The sequence below is a fragment of the Panthera tigris genome, chromosome A2 (assembly GCF_018350195.1).
Source record: "Panthera tigris isolate Pti1 chromosome A2, P.tigris_Pti1_mat1.1, whole genome shotgun sequence".
Taxonomy (NCBI): Eukaryota; Metazoa; Chordata; class Mammalia; order Carnivora; family Felidae; genus Panthera; species Panthera tigris.
The window spans coordinates 133,070,556-133,090,180 of NC_056661.1; the positions used below are offsets into that span (position 1 = coordinate 133,070,556).

The window sequence follows — 19,625 nt, forward strand, 5'->3', positions numbered from 1 at the left end:
GAAATCTGAAGAGAGAAGAGATAGACTTGTCAGTCCATCCAAAAAAAAATAAAAATAAAATAAAATAGGGGTGCCAGGGTGGCACAATCAGTTAAGCCTCTGACTCTTGATTTCGGCTCAGGTCATGATCTCATGGTTTGTGAGTTCCAGCCCTGTGTCCAGCTCTGTGCTGACAGTGTGGAACCTGCCCCTCTCTCTGCCCCTTCCCCCGCCCCTGACTTCCCAAAATAAATGAATAAACAAAAAATAATAATAAATAATAAAATAAAAATTAAACCTGCAAAAATACAAGGTTTTAAACCTCATTTGACCTTTGTCAGACAATGCCAGTATTAGTGACCTGTTTTAAAGTGGAGGTCCTGCATACCACAGAAAAGGAGGAAAGAGATACTTCTGTCTTTGGATAGTCTATCTGGGAAAGAAAAAACAGAAAATAAAAACGGGGTGCTTTCTCAATTTTCTTTTATGATTTTAAATTTAAATATTCATCACTAACATATCCCAGCTCATTTATTTACTGACAAAAAATCATACTACACAATATAGTCAGAATTCACTTTCTTTAAATGAAATGTTTAAAATAACATCTCAGTCACAATCTCTCATATTTTGTCTCATTTTTCTAAAAGGTCTAAAATTATAAGAAAACAAACCAACAATAACCCTTCAAAGTATGTGGAAAAACCTTGCACACCCTTTACAAATAACATTTTTAGTGATTAATAAATAAGAGATGAGAAGGCAACAGCAATCAAACCAGGAGATAAGATACCATCCCTTCATTACATATCATTCCAGGAATTTGTGCTGATTGCAACATAGACATCTGTCTACATGCCTTAAAGTAGGGTGAGGCCTGTTCTACTTTTCGTAAGTTCATCTTTGATCTCTAGTTATTAGGTCTGAAGTGAAGTCAGATTTTTTATAGTTATAATATTTTTCTTGTCTCTACAAGGTGTAGAGCCCTCTGAATCTGACAGTTGTTAGTCATGGTAAAATAGTCCAAATTTAGCCATTAGCTTATGAGAGTGTTTTGATTATATGCTGTGTTTCAGGAAATCTGAAGATTAAATCACTCATTGAAAATGCTGTAATAGATTACATATATAATTAGATGGATGTTTATAGGGATTAGATAGATAGATAGATGGAATATCACAATGTTATTCCTGAGTAACATTATATAATCTTTTTTTCTGCACCAATAGATATTTTCTACTATTCATCTGTTATCTTATGTCTGTTTCAAAAGCGTAGGAAAAAAACATTTACTAATCAAATTAAATTTATTTTTTATATCATCAGATGCTACTATTTATTTTGGTCTCACTGACCTCCTCAAGTCTGGAAACACTTACTGTTCTTTGCATTAGCAGAGGAGAGTCTGTTCCTTCCTCTTTAAAACTTGATTCCATACCGATTATATCCTCAATAACGTCTTCCATCTAGCAAAATATATAATACATTTAGAATACTGTGCATAATGAGAAGAGTTGTGCTTCAGCCTGAATTCAGAAAGAAAAAAATTAGCAATCTTTTAAAGTTTTTAAGAATATTTAAATTAAGGTTATATGTATATCAAAACCGAGAATATTTTAGAACTTAAAATGAAGTAATCCTGACACTCTTTGATCTGTGTTGCTTTCCCATGAATTTGCTTCTACTACCAGCTGGCAGGTGATGGCTGGGCAAATCACCCTGGGCTAGTCCCTTGGAAATCAGTATCTATATAAATAGACTGGTTATCATGAAGTGCCTCAAGACAGACCCCATGTACTTAACATGTAGAGAGATGACTTCCTATAACTTTACTTTCCTTTTGAAATGTTTTGATTGCATCTTACAGGTGGATATTCAAATATCAGTGGTCATGCCAGCCATTTGGTCCACGTGGATACAGAATATATGGAAAAATGTTACCTAACTTTCCGTAATGGCTAATAACCATAACAGCAATAACGACAACAATAATAATCACCGACATCTTAAATCGTAACAATGGCAAACACATATAGAGTGGGAGACATGCCAGGCACTGTTCTGTGTGCTTTGCATACATCAGCCCATTTAATCTTCACAAAAACTCTGAGAAGTGGATGCTATCCTTACCTCCACTGTACAGATGAGGAAACTGGGAGAGGAAAAAATGCACAATAAATTGTTCCATGATACAAAGCTAGTGAGTGACAAAGACAGGATTGAAATCCTGGAAATCTGGCCCTAAAGTTCTAACTTAAATCCGTTTTTCACTCCTTTCTCAATTCCATTCTAAAATACCTTCCTTCCCTTCTCTACTTTAGCCGGAGAAGATTGTAAATGCTTGTATTTTAAAAATACCATGCTTGCCCCCTACTTTTCTCTCTAGCTGTAGCTCTCCTCTCTCCCACTATATTCTCTTTAGTGACATTTCAAAATATGATGTAAACTCAAAGATAATGAGAATGCTGAATTTATACACTGTAGCGCTCTTAATTTCCAAAAACTTGTGCAGAAACAACCAGGACTAAACTTGGTGAGATGTATAAAAATATTTTATGATTCTGTTAATTTTATCATCGAAGCATGATTTCTGAGAACCTTAGAGAATTAAATATTCAGACTTCTACTAAGATACCTTAAAGTTGATATGCCAAAAAATCAGAACACTATTTAATATTAATTTAACAAAGATTTGTTGAGCGATACTTATTGCAATACCCTGTTGTAAGCACAGGAGCTGTAAAAGGAAACAGCACAGAGTCTCTGCCCTCCTGGAGCCCTAACTCTAAAACAGACAATAAACAGCTTAATAACAAACAGTGGCCTCTGAGAAAACAGACAATAAACAGCTTAATAACAAACAGTGGCCTGAAGAAATTAACGCAGGTGGGGAGAGAGTTTGATGGGAATGAATGTTATTTTAGAAAATGGTCAGAGGAGGATTTACGGATATTTGAACAAGGACATGAAGAGCGTGGGGAAGGACAGTCCTTGGAAAGGAAGCAAAAAATACAAAGACCCTAAGATAGGAACATATATGTTCAGAAAGAATGTTGGTCAGTGGGAATGGAGCAAGAGTCAGGTTTGAGATGAAGTTGAAAATTAGGCCCTCTAGGTTGGCCAGTGGTCTCCGTAAAAAATCTCTGCAAGTATAGGAATGTCCTGCACTGTCCTGCATATAATGGCTACTGAGCACTTGAAATGTAGCTAGTTTAACTGAGGAATTAAATCTTTTTTTCTCAAGTTTTAATTTAAATTTTACTTAGTTAACATGAAGTGTAATATTAGTTTCAGGAGTAGAATTTAGTGATTCATCACTTACATATAACACCCAGGCTCATCCCAACAAGTGCCCTCAATACCCCTCACCCATTTAACTCATCCACCCTCCCTCCCCTCCAGCAAACCTGTTTGTTCTCTATCATTAAGAGTCTGTTTTATGGTTTGACCCTCTTTTTTTTTCCTCCTAGGTTCATCTGTTTTGTTTCTTAAACTCCACATGTGAGTGAAATCATCTGGTAGTTTTCTTTCACTGACTGACTTGTTTCATTTTGCATAATACTCTCTAGCTCTATCCACATTACTGCAAATGGCAAGATTTCATTATTTTTTATGGCTGAGTAATATTCCATTGTATTGAAATAGAGGATATAGACATTGATATAGATCTATAGCACATCTTCTGTATCCATTCATTTGTCTCAATGAACATTTAAGTTCAGGAATTAAATACTTAATTTGATTTAATTTTTAAAGATGTTATTGAATTTGAATTGAAAATTAAATTTAAATAGCCACATGTGGCTAGTGACTACCATATTCAAGAGTGCAGCTTTTGACTATGGTCTGGATTTCATTTATCTATTTATTTTATTATTTTTTTAATTTGAGTATAGTTGACACACACCCTGTTACATTAGTTTCAGGTGTACAACACAGTGATTCGATGAGTCTATATGGTAGGCTATGCTCACTACAAGTACAGCTACCATCTGTCACCATACAACACTATTACAATGCCATTGACAGTATTCCCTACACTCTGCCTTTTACTCCTGTGACTTATTCATTCCAAAACTGAAAGCCTATACCTTGCACTCTCCTTCACCCATTTTACCCACCCCCCACTCCCATTTCCTCTGGCACCCATCAGTTTGTTCTCTGTATTTATAAGTCTGATTCTGCTGTTTGTTTATTTGTTTGTTTTGTTTTTAGATTTCACATATGGTCTGCACTTAACATATTATTCCATGTGCATCAAGAGATCTTTAAAGGACCTACGATAATAAATATGCATATTTTATTTCTTTTGTTTAGTACAGTCTGTGAAAACTTTAAAATATATTCTTGATTGTAACTAAACTCAGATTTTAATTTCATGATATTTCTCTCATTCATGTTTACCGTTTCATGGACAGCAAATTTGTACTGAACAGGTGTAAAGAAGACCAGAGGAAAGAAGGATGTTAAACACAATTCATGGTAAATGCTTTTCTATTGGGAACTTCTAATATTTTCACCAAAAATTATATATATCATTTATCTCTTCTTTTTCTGGAAACTTACATCACAAATGACCCACTCTCTTGCATCTTTAATTTTTCCCTGTTGCCTGTAAATATGCTTAGGTTTCTCCTATTTCAATAGAAAACGTTTCTTTCTTACATGTGAAAGTTCACCCTCCTTGGAGGCTCTTCTTTGCTTCTCTAACACCTCTACTTTCATTTCTGCCATCCACCTACATCACAGTCTTTTTTCCCTAATTTATTGATGACGTTGATTCCTCCATTATGTAAATTGATTTTGAGATCTAACATCCATTCAAAAACTTCGCTCCACAGCTTCTAGGAAACTTTATAATTAATCAAAAGAATTCAGTTGTTATTTTTAAAAAGACAATAAACACATTTTGATCATATGAAACAGAAATAACATAGTAGGCAAAAAAAAGAGAAAAAAGAATTACAAATCAGCAGAATAAGCATCCTCAAAATGATAAATGAAGATAATGAAATGCAAGAAAGAACAAATTATTTTGACTCAATCAAAATGGGGATAATAGGTATGGAAAGCACGAGGTTTGAGGACAAAGGAAGAACATTTATAAAGTTTGAGAAGTTTAAAAATAAAGATCTACAAAAGACTAGAATGAAAATTTTCAACAACACTGGGTACAAGAAGACAATGGGATGATAATTGAAGTATTAAAGTTAAAGAACTTTGAACCTAGACATTTATAACTAATAAAATATCCTATAAGTATGTGGGTGAAATAAAATTGTTCTTAGGCATAAAAACTCAGAGGTTTTAAGGCAAAAAGACCTTTGAAAAACACTCTTCCCAAAACGAGACAAAGACCCCACTAAAAAGAAGAAACACAGGCCAATTTCCCTGATGAACATTGATGCAAAGATTCTCAACAAGATACTAGCAAGTCGAATCCAACAATACATTAAAAGAATTATTCAGGGGCGCCTGGGTGGCTCAGTCGGTTGAGTGATCGACTTCAACTCAGGTCATGATCTCGCAGTCTGTGGGTTCGAGCCCTGCGTCGGGCTCTGTGCTGACAGCTCAGAGCCTGGAGCCTGTTTCAGATTCTATGTCCCCCTCTCTCTCTGCCCCTCCCCCACTCATGCTCTGTTTCTCTCTCTCTGTGTCAAAAATAAACATTAAAAAAATTAAAAAAAAAAAAGAATTATTCACCATAATCAAGTGGGATTTATTTATGCACTGCAGGGGTGGTTCAATATCCACAAATCAATCAACGTGCTATACCACATTAATAAAAGAGTGAATAAGAACCACATGATCCTCTCAATAGATGCAGAAAAATCATTTGACAAAAACAGCATCCTTTCTTGATAAAAACCCTCAAGAAAGTAGGGATAGAAGTAACATAACCTCAACATCATAAAAACCATATATAAAAGACCTATAGCTAATAACCTCCTCAATGGAGAAAAACTGAGAGCTTTTCCCCTAAGGTCAGGAACACAGGAGGGATGTCCACTCTCACCACTGCTGTTCAACATAATACTGGAAGTCCTAGCCTCAGCAATCAGACAACAAAATGGAATAAAAGGCATCCAAATCAGCAAAGAAGTTGTCAAACTTTAATTCTTTGCAGACAACATGATACTCCTGTGTAAAAAACATGAAAGACTCCACCAAAAATTTGGTAGAACTGATACATGAATTCAGCAAAGTTGTAGGATATAAAACCAATGTACAGATATCTGTTACATTTCTATACACCAATAATGAAGCATCAGAAAATGAAATAAAGGAATGGATCCCATTTATAATTGCACCAAAGACTGTAAGGTACCTAGGAATCAACCTAAATAAAGAGGTCAAAGATATGTACACTGAAAACTATAGAATGCTTATGAAAGAAATTGAAGAAGACAGAAAGAAATGGAAAAACATTCCATGCTTATGGATTAAAAGAACAAATACTGTTAAAATATCTATATTATCCAAGGCAATCTACACATTCAATGCAATCTCTATCAAAATAACACCAGCATTATTTACAGAGCTAGATCAAACAATTCTAAAATCTGCATAGAAGCAGAAAAGACCCCAAATACTCAAAGTAATATTGAAAAGAAAAAAAAGCTGGAAGCATCACAATTCTGTACTTCAACCTGTATTACAGTATTACAAAGCTGTAATCATCAAGACAGTACGGTACTGGCACAAAAACAGACACATAGATCAATGGAACAGAATAGAGAACCCAGAAACGGACCCAAAAATGTATGGTCCCAAAAATAATCTTCGACAAAGCAGTGAAGAATATCCAAAGGAAAAAAGATAGTCTCTTCAACAAATGGTGTTGGGAAAACTGAACAGCGACATGCAGAAGAATGAACCTGGACCACTTTCTTACACCAGACACAAAAATAAACTCAAAATGGATGAAAGACCTAAATGTAAGATAGAAAACCATCAAAATGCTAATGGAAAAAACAGGAATCAACCTCTTTGACCTTGGCCACAGCAAGTTCTTACAAGACATGTCTCTAGAGGCAAGGGAAAAATAAGCAAACATGAAATTGGGACCTCATCAAGATAAAAAGCTTCTGCACAGCAAAAGAAACAGTCAAAAAAACTAAAAGGCAACCAATGGAATGGAAAAATATATTTTCAAATGACATATCAGGTAAAGGGTTAGTATCCAAAATCTATAAAAAACTTATCAAACCCAATACCCCTAAAAAACCAAATAATTCAGTTAAGAAATGAGCAGAAGACATGAATAGATACTTTTCTGAAGAATACATCCAGATGGCTAACAGACACATGAAAAGATATTCAATAACACTCATCATCAGGGAAATACAAATCAAAACCACAATGAGATACCACCTCACACCTGTCAGAATGGCTAAAATTAATAACTCAAGAAACAACAGATGTTGGCAAGGATGGGGAGAAAGGGGAACCCTTTTGCACTGCAAACTAGTTCAGCCATTCTAGAAAATAGTATGGAGCTTCCTCAAAAAGTTAAAAATAGAAATACCCAATTACCCAGCAATTGCACTACTAGGTATTTTTCCAAAGGATATAAAAATGCTGATTTGAAGGGGCCATGCACTCCAATGTTACTAGCAGCATTATCAACAATAATCAAATTATGTAAAGAGCCCACTCCCTCAAAAAAAAAAAAAATAAACATTAAAAAAAAAGGTTGAGGGGAGCCTGGGTGGCTCAGTCTGTTAAGTGTCTGACTTTAGCTTTCATGGTCCATAGGTTCAAGCCCCACATTGGGCTCTGTGCTGACAGCTCACAGCCTGGAGCCTACTTTGGATTCTGTGTCTCCCTATCTCTCTGCCCTTCTGCTGCTCATTCTCTCTCTCTCTCTCTCTCTCTCTCTCTGTCTCCCTCTCCCCCCTGTAAAAATAAATAAATACATAAACATTAAAAAAAGAGCCCAAATTTCAATCAACTGATGAATGGATAAAGAAGTAATGGCATATATATATATATATATATATATATATATATATTATATAATATATGATATATATTATATAATATATAACTATATATATAATACATATAAATATATATTTATATATTATGGAATATTACTGGGCAATCAAAAAGAATGAAATCTTGCCATTTGCAACAATGTGGATGGAACTAGAGTATACTATGATAAATGAAATAAGTCAATCAGAGAGAGACAAATATCATATGATTTCATTCATATGTGAAATTTAAGAAACAAAACAGATGAATATAGGGGAAGGGAAGGAAAAATAAAATAAGATTAAGACAGAGGCAAACCATAGGAGACTGTAGTATAGAGGACAAACTGAGAGTTGACGGAGGGGAGGTGGGCGGGGGGGATGGACTAGATGGGTGATGGGTATCAAAGAAGGCACTTTTTATGATGAACATTGGGTGTTGTATGTAAGTGATGAATCACTAAATTTTACTCCTGAAACCAATACTACTCTGTATGTTAACTAACTTTGAATTTACATTAAAAAAAAAAGAAAAACACTCTTCCAAGAAATACTCCGGTTAGATTACAAATAAAAGTATGAAACCTATACAAAATAAAAGAAAAAATGAGTAAGTAACAGTAACTTTTTCGTGGTCTAAACAAAAAGAATATGGATAGACAGAGAGATGATAAAGAAAGAGAGAGAGAGATACTATAAAATATCAGTACAGGAAGATAGGTGAGAACAAGAAGGATAAGGTAAGACCATACTCAGGAAGATTTTTACTTAAGGATACAACATAAATCTTTGTGAACAATGAGATAGATATAGAAAAAATATAACCATGCATTTTGAAAAGTTAGAGTAACAAAACAAAGAAAAAAAGAAAGACGTAACTTGTTCAATGGAGGATAGAAAAAAAGATGACAAATAATCAAAGTATAGTGATTTAAAAATATGAAAAAAATAAAACCTAATAGTAATAACAAGAATGTAAATGGGTTAACACACTGTTCAAGAAACTATCTCTAAAATTGTAAGAGGTATTGTAGTATTTAACTAATGTAAGAGATAAAGCTGAAAATAAAGTGAAAAGATGTCCCACAAATATGACTAAAAGGAAACTACAGCAGCAATGTTAATATTAGACCATATAAAATTTGATAAAATTTTAAAAGAAAAATAATACCAAATGATCATAAATTCATTTACACCTGAAAATATCTACAGCAACAATTTGTCAGAATTCTACAGAAAAATAAAGCAATAATTGCAGTTAAATATTTGAACTCACTTCTCTCAAAATCACAAATTTGAATTTAGTCTTCTCTTCACCTACTGTTTAGGACAGGCCTTGAGTCTTGTCATCCTCTAAACCACTCATTTCTAAAATCTTAAATTCCATTATCTCACTCATCAAAATGCAATCTTCCTTTTAGATGCAATCTAGACCCTGTTGCAAATCAACTAAACAATTTTCAGTTTAGGACTGTCTATGTCTTTGCCTTGTTATCTTTCTGCCTAACCATCCTAAACATCTCCATCTTCTGTCAACTCTGAATTCATGGTGGTAGAATGATTTCTGCCCACCATCCTACTGACATTCCTTTTGTTGCCATTTTCTTGACTGCTTGACTGCCAAATTCAATAGATATTTACCAGCTTTTGTTTTACTAGACTCAGCTACTAGAGCATTTAGATCATTCCTTCCTTCTTTAAACTAACTCTTTGGCTTCGAGGACACTACACTCGCTATCTTTTTATTTTACCTTTACAGCCCCTCTTCTCTGACCACCCCTTAAATATTGTTGATGGCTCAATCCCATCCTTTCTTCACAGCTCTCATGAGCTTTCTTTCTCATTTGAGCTTTCAAGTACTCCCCACATGCTGACAAGTCTCAACTATTTTCCTCCAGTCTAGACTACTCTCCTCGGGGAAAACTGGGATCTCTAGCTATCACTAGCATCTCCACATGGTGGTCTCCCAGATACCTCAACTCTAACATGTTCTAATAGAGGGTCTCATCCCCTCTCACTGCATTATAGAAATAACCTCCCAACTGGTCTTCTCCCTCCAGGACCCCTCCCCTACATAGCTGACAATGATATTAAAGTCAAATCCAATTATGTCACCCCAAACCCCACATTTAAACCTTTCACTCTATGCTGAGCATAGAGTGCCAACCTTTCCGTGATTTGTCCATTGCCTATATCTCTGATGTCACCTTTTGCCACAATCTGCCTACTCTTTTTCTGCTCACCTCATTTTCTTCTGTTCCCCATCTTTATTCTTCACTGGTGCTATCTCATCTAGCTAAATGCCCCACTAGCCACTTTCTCTAAGTTTTACTACTGACATTTCTGAATAAGAACAGCACTTTCATGCTCCTATTTATACCATTGTCCTTTCTACATAATATCATAATTATTTGCTAATGTTTTTTTCTCTCCTCTTCAACTTATACTTCCTACGAGATACAACAGATAAGAAAACAAGACAATGAATAATTAAAATGTAGCATGTGCTGTGAAAATGCTATGATTAGTGCAATTTTTGTCTATATGATATAGGTATTGCCATGAAAAGGCAGAGAATAAGCATTCTTCTACACAGAGAACCACCAGTAAAAACACCTTAGAGAAGAAACCTGAAATGAATTTTGAAGAGTTACAATTATCTAGCCAAATGCTGGAGACTGAATGAGTAGTTGATAAAGAAAGGACAGGAGAGGAGAGAACCTGGGCCACTAGTGAGAATCACTAGTGAACCCATATGACTGAAGCACAGAGTGGCATGGGGCCGCCGAATGATAAATCTGGATCAGGAGGCAAAGGTTAAGTGTGGAAGGGTCCTGTGTGCCATGAGTACAAATTTGGATTTTATCCTGGAAAGGCCCAGGATAAAAAGAAAAAAAAAGCTTCTTTTGATTTTCTATTTCATTGTCTCAGAAACCATTCATCATCATCAAGTTACTCCTAATACCAACCCCCAAATCCTGAATCTAAGGATGCTCTACACAGACTTTTTCTGTGGTAGCTATATTTTCTGAGGTCTTCTCTGAATTAATGAACTGCTCTCTGATGTCATAGGAAGACAAGCTTAGGAGAAAGAAACACCAAAGGATGGCAACAGCCACTCTCTCCCGAGCCCCCACTCTGCCTTTGTGTTTGGAACTTTAAAAATGCAAGCATCAAAACAACTCTTCAAGTCGTAGAAATGCTGGGAAGGTTAAGGATTGAGACCACGCGGCTAGTAAGTGGTAGCTCTAACCCCATACGGTCTGACTCTAAAGACTGCACACTTGCTGCTTTGTGACATGGACGCCTAGCACGAATCAAAGAATATTAGGAAATTGCAACAACATAGGATACATCTTAGCTATGAAAGATAACAAGACGGTGAATGGTGGCCAGATGTGAAAATGCGCACTTGATAAGCTGAATCAAAGAGAACACACACTGATTAAAACTATAACACACTGGATAACATTATGATTAAATAGATATTAATGATAGAAGAACCTTTATATACCTAGTTGAAAAGACAACGGTTTAAAAAAAAATAGGAAAAAATCTTCTGTAGCCAATATGCACATCGCCCCTAGAACTCCACACCTCTTGAGGCTTTCAACCATTCTCAGACATGCAACTTTGACACCATCGAAAAGACCACTACGATCAAATAAATTTCCTTTAAAATGTGAAAAATTATAAAAGAAAAAGTAACCTGTGTGTCTAGAGAATAAAAACATTTACTAAGAAAAACTGAGAACACTGATATATGTTACTTATCCTTTCTTATTTTTTAGAAAACATATTTCATAAGATACATGATAAGATAATTTTCTGGGTTTTGCCTAGGACTGGCATATGCATATCCTTTGGGATTTTTTTTCCTTAGAAATCAATCTTCTGCACCATGAAATGAACTTTGGAAGAAGGGGGTTGTAAGATAAATTGTATTGGTTGAGTTCTAATATTTACTATACAGATGATTTTCATCCTACATATATTTTTATGATCTTCTTAGAGTGAATAGAAAACCTACCTCTACATTCATTTTTTTAAACAAAATTCCTTAGATATCCACTACTGAAAAGTTTAAGTAAATATACATGTAAAGATTTATGCTCAGTTCTGGATTTCAAAGACTCCTGTTTTATGGTTGCTTTATATTTATTAAACAGTCTACCAGATCCTTATTATTTTCCCTTTTCCAGATTAAAGTAAAATTGGAAAAAAATGAAATCTTCCTCTGTCACTTGGAATTCTCATAATGGGATAGTGAGCATTACTCTGGTGACTGGAGGCTACAGACTTAATAGCTAAAAAGCAGCAACCTGAAATCAGTAATCATCATCAGGAATGTAGATTGGGAGATTAAATGTGGGAGATCATAGGATCATGGCTCCATCTAACAAATCAAATGGAAAAAAAGAAAAAGAAAGGAATAGAAAGTTCAGCTATGAATGTAGTTTTCTGCACTGAGATATTAAAGGAAGTCTTTTTCCCCAGGTCTAGTGGTTTGTCAGTTCAATTCATTCTTCAGTACTTTTTGAAGATTCATTCATAAGCAGGTCACAATAAATATAAACCCCATGACATCACACATTTTTATTCATTTTGTATCCCTGGCACCTCTAAATTCCTGTGATTTAGTAAATGGTAGACATGTATTTGTGAAAACTAGAAATGAGTAAATAATTAATAGTAAGAAATCCAGATACGATTCCATAAAATGTTAAGTGCAATAAGCTTTTTAGTCTTATTTCGGAGCACATATTGACTGCTGTTTAAAAAACTTCTTCCTATTTTATTTTAATGGGTATTTAAGATAATATAACTATTGATGAATATTTTAACTAAATATACCAGGAAATCTTTACAAAGCTAAATCTCTCTAATATAAATTACTGTTAGAGCTTAGTTTGACTCACACTGATACATAACTGAAACGAGTATTGAAAAATGAGTTTATATTTTATTATGCATAGTAATTAATATGTGCATAACTAACTATTATATATGAATCCATGAAGACATCCCTTGTGTTAAATGCATTTGCATTTGGAATGTTTACTATAAAAATGTAGACTTCAATTTCTTTACATTTTTCCTCAAAACCTGATTATAGGTTTTCATAAGTAGCTATTAGACATACATGCCATTCCACATTGTCATCTTCTTTCCCAAGAGTTAGTAACTTGGTGAGTGGATTTCCAGTAAGGCCAGTGTCACTCTCGGGAGAAGGGTGCCCATGCTGTAGCAGAAGCGCACTGCTTGGCGTTGGAGGCTGTGACCGTTTAAGAGTCTGGTTGACGATTTGGTAGTCAAGGGTCATGAAGGGTTTTACTTGTCTCTGCACTTTCTGTAGCTGGGACTTCGCAGGACTTTCCAGGTGTGCTGAGACCTACAAAATAGAAACAGAACAAATGTGTAGTAACGTTCGGTGAATTCGAGTTCCACCTTCAACAACTGAATTATGACAGACACACCACAATATCTGCTTCTCTCAAATTTATGATTCGTGCTTCTGTCATAATTTATACAAGATACTAGTAGGTGATAGTTTTTAAGAAGTAATTTAAACTTACTAAAATATTTTTAGTGCTAATTCATTTTTTAAAGAATAGCCCTCAAAATAATATGCAGCCGAACCAAAATTTGGAATAAACACATAAGCCCCAATACTTCTTGAGGTTCCAGAAAAGAAAGCCTAAAATAATACAAGGAAAATATAGCTGATTCACTATTATTAGTAATTTTCATATAATATGTATTTCCTGGATTTTTTATATTACAAAAAATATTCTATGGGACATAATCACAACTATTTTTTATTAAATATATATATATTTATGTTTGTTTATTTATTTTGAGAAAGAGAGAGCAATGGGGGAGGGGCAGAGAGAGAGAGGGAGAGAGAGAAAATCCCAAGCAGGCTCTGCACTGTCGATGCGAGGTCGAACTCACAAGCCGTGAGATCATGACCTGAGCCAAGACCTTTAATGAGCCACCCAGGCGCCTCATTACTTTTTTTTAATATTTTATTATTTATTCTTGAGAGACAGAGAGAGACAGAGTGTGAGCGGGGGAAGGGCAGCGAGAGGGAGAAACAGAATCCGAAGCAGGCTCCAGGCTCTGAGCTGTGTCCACAGAGCCCTAGGCAGGGCTTGAACTCACAAGCTGTGAGATCATGACCTGAGCCAAAGTTGGAGGTTTAACCAACTGAGCCACCCAGGTGCCCCTCAGGTGCCTCATTATTAAATATTTTAAAAAATTATCCAAGATGGAGAAGAACTAGAAATATATATATACTAAATATGAAATGTGATTCTTTATGGGTGGCGAATATGTAGGTGATTTTTTTTTACTTTTCTATATTTTTTAAAGTTTCTGTGCTAGACTTATTTTTATTTTTAAAAATCTTATTTTTAGGGGCATCTGATTCGATCTTGATCTTAGGGTCATGAGTTCAAGCCCCAGTATAGAGTTCCATAAATTAATTAATTAATTAATTAACAAATAACATCTTATTTTTAAACCTTTCCATATTCTCACTTAATAATAATCATGTAGAGTACTATGAATTGAAGGAATCATTCAGAGAAAAATCTAACCAGTGTCATGTGCCAACTAAAAACTATCCAGTATTTTGAAAGCCCTTTTCAAAACACAGCCTTAAAATTCTGTTAGTTATCGCAGTTAACGATTTAACATTAACTGCATAAGGGCAGTTGTAAGCATTTCAAGCTTTTCCTGTAAAAGACTCTGAAAGTAGTATTGCCTGCCTGTCCTCTTTATATTTACTATGCTGTGATGTGGCTTCTAATACATTTTCCTCAAGTGGCCTATATATAAACCTATTTAATATTTCCCTCATGTTAAACAATAGTAAAGACTGCGATACAGTGCTTATTTTTCCTTTTATTTCAGCGACACAAACTACTCCTTAAATCCCTTAACATGCATTAGCTCAGATAAATAGCCTTTACAAAGTATTTTGCATTTAAATTAGCTGGTTTGGGGTACAATATTGTAGTAGTTACTTTAGTTTAATTCTGTTATGCTGACATTTTTAGCATTATTTTAATTGTACCTCCATAAAATAATTTTTCAGTCATATAAAAAAGATTAAGATTGGTAATAAAGATTACACATATTACTAATTATACTGCTATGAGCTTTAAAGTTGTAAAATAACATTTCATTAAAATGCCAGTGGTAATTTTTTTAGGGTAGCTATTTAGATTATTTTACAGTTTTAGTTAATCCTTCTTAATCTGCATATACGCACAAAATATACATTATAAATAGCATCTTCAGATTTACAAATCATACAATGTGACAGAAGACTAAAGAACATTGTATACCTACAAATGAAAAATACCTCCCGTTCTGAGAAAAGTATGTTGAATCAGAATTTACAATGCTCATTAACTAATTCATTTTTCACTTTGCATCCATTGACTCTAAGAGCCTTCATTAGAGTACTTATTGCATTTGGTGTTACATCAAGAGTACAAGAGAAGTTGTAAATGTGATCCCAGGGCTCTACAAGCTTATGATCTAAGTGGGTAGTATTAATGTACAATTACAGTAAAAATAATAATAATAATAATAATAATAATATGCAACAGGTATCAGGCACTGTGCTAAGCTATTTACATTCATTATTTCATTTAATCTTTGTTACAGCCTTAGGAGGGAAGTATCATTAGTATCCTCACTGCACTAGGTAGATGAAGCCACTGAGACAGAGAGATGTAATAACATGCCTCCTCTCACTCTGCTAGTAAGGGATGGAGCTGGAATACAGAAACTGCCTTCTTAAACACTATGCAATCTTGGCCCTTGAATAAATAATTGAAGTGACTAAAGTGCAAAGCCAAAGCTTAGGGTTGCATACAATGAATTAAAAATGCCACAAAAAGCAGTGGCTTTTTAAAATGAATTATAAGAGAAAGTGGTTATAAATCAGGTATTGGAAGGAAATGGCCCTGTACATGCGGCAAAGGGAAGGAAATCTCAAATACAAAAGATCAAAGCAAACAAGAAAGAAGACAAAAAGTTGGGAGATGGTCACAAATGTTAGTTGTCGAAAAGAACTCACATGAGTATGTTTCCTTTCTCAAAGCAAGACTACCATCTCCTCTTTAGACCATTCTATACAGATACAGAATAAAATATAAAATGGGATCAACCCTAATTATGCCTAAATTATTGTGGGTGTTTTTTTTTTGTTTCTTTGTTTTTTTGTTTTTTACAGAGAATTACAATGGGTTAGTAGGCAAAAGGGAAGACTGTCTGGGACAGTCATAGAACAGTTATAGAACATCCATAGGGTAAGCATAAGGGATTAAAGCTTAGTGGAGCAGGGAAAGATAATAATGGGATGTGAAAAAACTACTGCCCAGAAAATCTCCATCTCCTTCAATAATGAACTGATACCAGAACAATGAGACAGGTAAGTGTAAAGCAGCAACTAAACCACATGCAACCTATTTTAAAATATTTTTAAACTGCCTGGCCTGAAGTCACAGCCACACAGCTATTGGATCTCTTTACTGAAGGCCCCAGTATTTTGTGAGATAAAGTAGATGAAATGATAGGTTGCCATTCTTCACTTATCCACTTATTTAAGAATATTTTTTTGAGCGCCAAATGCATATGCACTGAGTGGTACACTGAAGGTAGAAGGGAACTAACCACAGTGTCTGCCTTCATAGAGTTGTGGTCTAGTCCAAGTTTAGAAAGATAGGAGGAGAGGGGCTCCTGGGTGGCTCTGTCAGTTAAGTGTCCGACTTCAACTCAGGTCATGATCTCATGGTCAGTGGGTTCAAGCCCCATATCGGGCTCTGTGCTGACAGCTCAGAGCCCGGAACCTGCTTCAGATTCTGTGTCTCCCTCTCTCTCTGTCCCTCCCCTGCTCACATTCTGTCCCTCTCTCTCACTCTCTCTTAAAACTAAATAAACATTAAAAAAAATAGTGAAAAAGAAAGATATGAGGAGAAAGAGAAGAAAAATATGAGATATCTAAGGGCAAGGACTGTGTTTACCTTGCTGGCTGCTTTACCGCCATTCATCCTGTACATAACCCAGAGAATGGCACACAGCAGATGATTAAAATTGTGTTTGCATGTGTTCAATGAATGAATGAATGAGTCATTAAAGTACAGTGTTTGAATAACTTTCATACTACCATGGAGAGCTTTGGGAATCCACTAAAAGAGCTGGTAAACCATGACCAGAATATTAAAGTCTATACCTAGAAAGCTGGAGCAGCTGTAGACTGTGATTTAGTTCATTGGACTTTCAAAGAGATTGAGACCATCCAAATGTAAGGAAATTTTGCTTACAAAAGCAGTAAGTAAATCATATCCCCAGAACTCTGTACTATGCTTGAACACTATCACTCTGACATGCTGCTATTGCAAACTAAACATAACGATGGTCAAATCCAAGCTTCTGTCTATACGCAGAAGTCTATTTTATTCCATTTAAAAGAATGTATGTACTTATAGTCCCCGTATTTTCCAAACTGTTATAAATAAATATAAAGTGTGAATGCGGTAAGAGATACTTATACCAGGAAGTGTAGGCTGAAGATTAATATTTCAATTGAGTACAAAAATTTATCCATGAGCATCCTGGCAGCCAAGGTAAAATGGGAAGTTTAATATATGTATATATATTATATAAGGTGGAACCTGTGATATTGCAGACATTTGAGCATTTTTGATCTGTAGTGTTTGCCCCATGTGGGTCAACCTAATATATATTTCTTATTAAGTAGTTAGATCATACCAGTTCTGAGGAGAGACAAATATTTTTGTGAATAATACCTGAGAATTTATAAGCTGCATATTTTCATGGAGGACTTTAACAAAATATTGAACAAAATTCCAATAAGCAGTTTTTGTAAAATATGCAATGAAATTCTTCATATCCCCATATTTAAAAAAATATTTTCTTAATTTGGGTCACCCAGGAAATACAGCCTAAGACTTGCCTAGGGGAGGTTTCATGGGGCAGGGGGTGGTGGGTGATTTCAGAACCTGAGCCACAGTAGGGTGAGGAAAGCAGGATCAGGCACAGGGAAGAGTGGCTCAGTTGCGAAGTTGACCATCTAGGCGATGCACCATCACATCCACTATGTTTATTTCGGAAAAAAGGCCCAAAGCATAATATGCATCAGTGCAAGTGAAACGTCCAAAATACATTAACTTGTACAAATGTGACTGGACACTTAGATAGCACTTCCAGCCTCCAGGGCAATTTACACTGCAGACTCCATGTTCAGATACACTGATCCAGAGGGTCACCTGATACGATCATCATCCTGATATCGATTGTCTCAAACTAACCTTTAGATAGAAATTATGGTGTTAACAAGAAGTTCCATTATTTGGAGTTAAAAAACTAAAAAGGCTAGCTTAAAAGTCTATTTTTTTAAGATTTCAAATGCAGTTTAGATTCCCATGTTCTTATAAAGGGATATGATCTTTTAAGAAGTTAGAAATAACGTATTAGTGAGCTACACAAATGTTTAGAACCACTAATGCGAGAACTAGAGCAATGTGCTTAATGGGTAAACAATTTTTTTAAAAAATCAGAATCACACAAACTCCTGCAAATACAATAAACTAAAGGGAAGGAGTTGGTCAGGAAGCAAAAAATGCGTACTCCTGGTTTTAGGAAACATGATTGGAGAATCACCTCACAAAGGCAAGATGTATGTATCTGTGTTGTTGTTGTTGTTGTTTTCCTTTTTCTATTTGTTTTTAGACTAGAATAGATGCAGGAATCCTTATTACCGAGAGAATTGATGGAGGTCCACGAGAAAGCAGCCTAATGTCATAAAAAAAAAAAAAAAGTCAGCTATCATTCTCTGACAATAGTAGGTGAAACAAAAGATGATTTAGGGTAACTGATAATCTAATAAAAAAAATTTTTAAGTCTCAGAATTTAGATCAAGCTTGTGAGGGTTCAAATTTACAAATCAGCAAAGATTTCATTAGAAATTAAATAATGTTAACAAAATGTTATTAATTGACCTTATTTGCATTTGGGTGTAAGATCTCTTGGTAGGTAGAAGACTGTGGAGTAATGTGGGCCAGCCATGCAGTGCTGGCTAGAAGGAGTCTCTATGCCCCCATGTGGAGTCATTCTTACTTTCACACAGTGGTTTTCAAATTATGCTCCTAGATACATGAGTTCATTGCTCCAATTTACTTTTCAGTGTTCTACACTGTAGTCTTTTGACCTAGTTCTTGTATGGGTTTCATATCCCATCAGTGGATAACAACAGAGAGAGTATATTGTACAAAGAAATTTTAGAAGTAAGTAGGTAGTTGCACCAAAAAATCTTTGAAGGACTCCACCAACCCTGTGATTCTCCATCTATACATAGTTGTATCTTACCTCCTTAATACTGCCATCCATCATATAAATACTTATAAATATGATCCATTCACATATGTAAGGTTTTTTTTAAATGTTATCTTTTTATAGAGAAACCATAAGATAATGATAAAAGCCCTCAGCTAATTCTTTCAACATTTACTGAGAGTTTAACATTTAATGAGAGTTTGCTCTTTGTTAAAGCCAGTCCCAAGGGAAAGTCATTCCTCTCTAGAAAGCAGGTCTATGACCCACGTGTCACTATCCACCTGGAGACCACTT

At 35.0% G+C, this 19,625-nt stretch overlaps 1 protein-coding gene across 2 annotated transcripts in view; it reads right to left on the bottom strand.

The window, feature by feature from the left end:
* Nucleotides 1-19,625, bottom strand: part of TFEC (transcription factor EC) — a 139,183-nt gene that overhangs the window by 36,252 nt on the left and 83,306 nt on the right. For both annotated transcript variants that reach the window (XM_042970323.1, XM_007089154.3), the window contains 2 exons: nt 13,102-13,350; nt 1,359-1,445 (listed from right to left, as the gene is read on the bottom strand). In XM_042970323.1, coding sequence (XP_042826257.1) covers nt 1,359-1,445; nt 13,102-13,350 — 336 coding nt within the window. The remainder of the gene's footprint in view (nt 1-1,358; nt 1,446-13,101; nt 13,351-19,625) is intronic.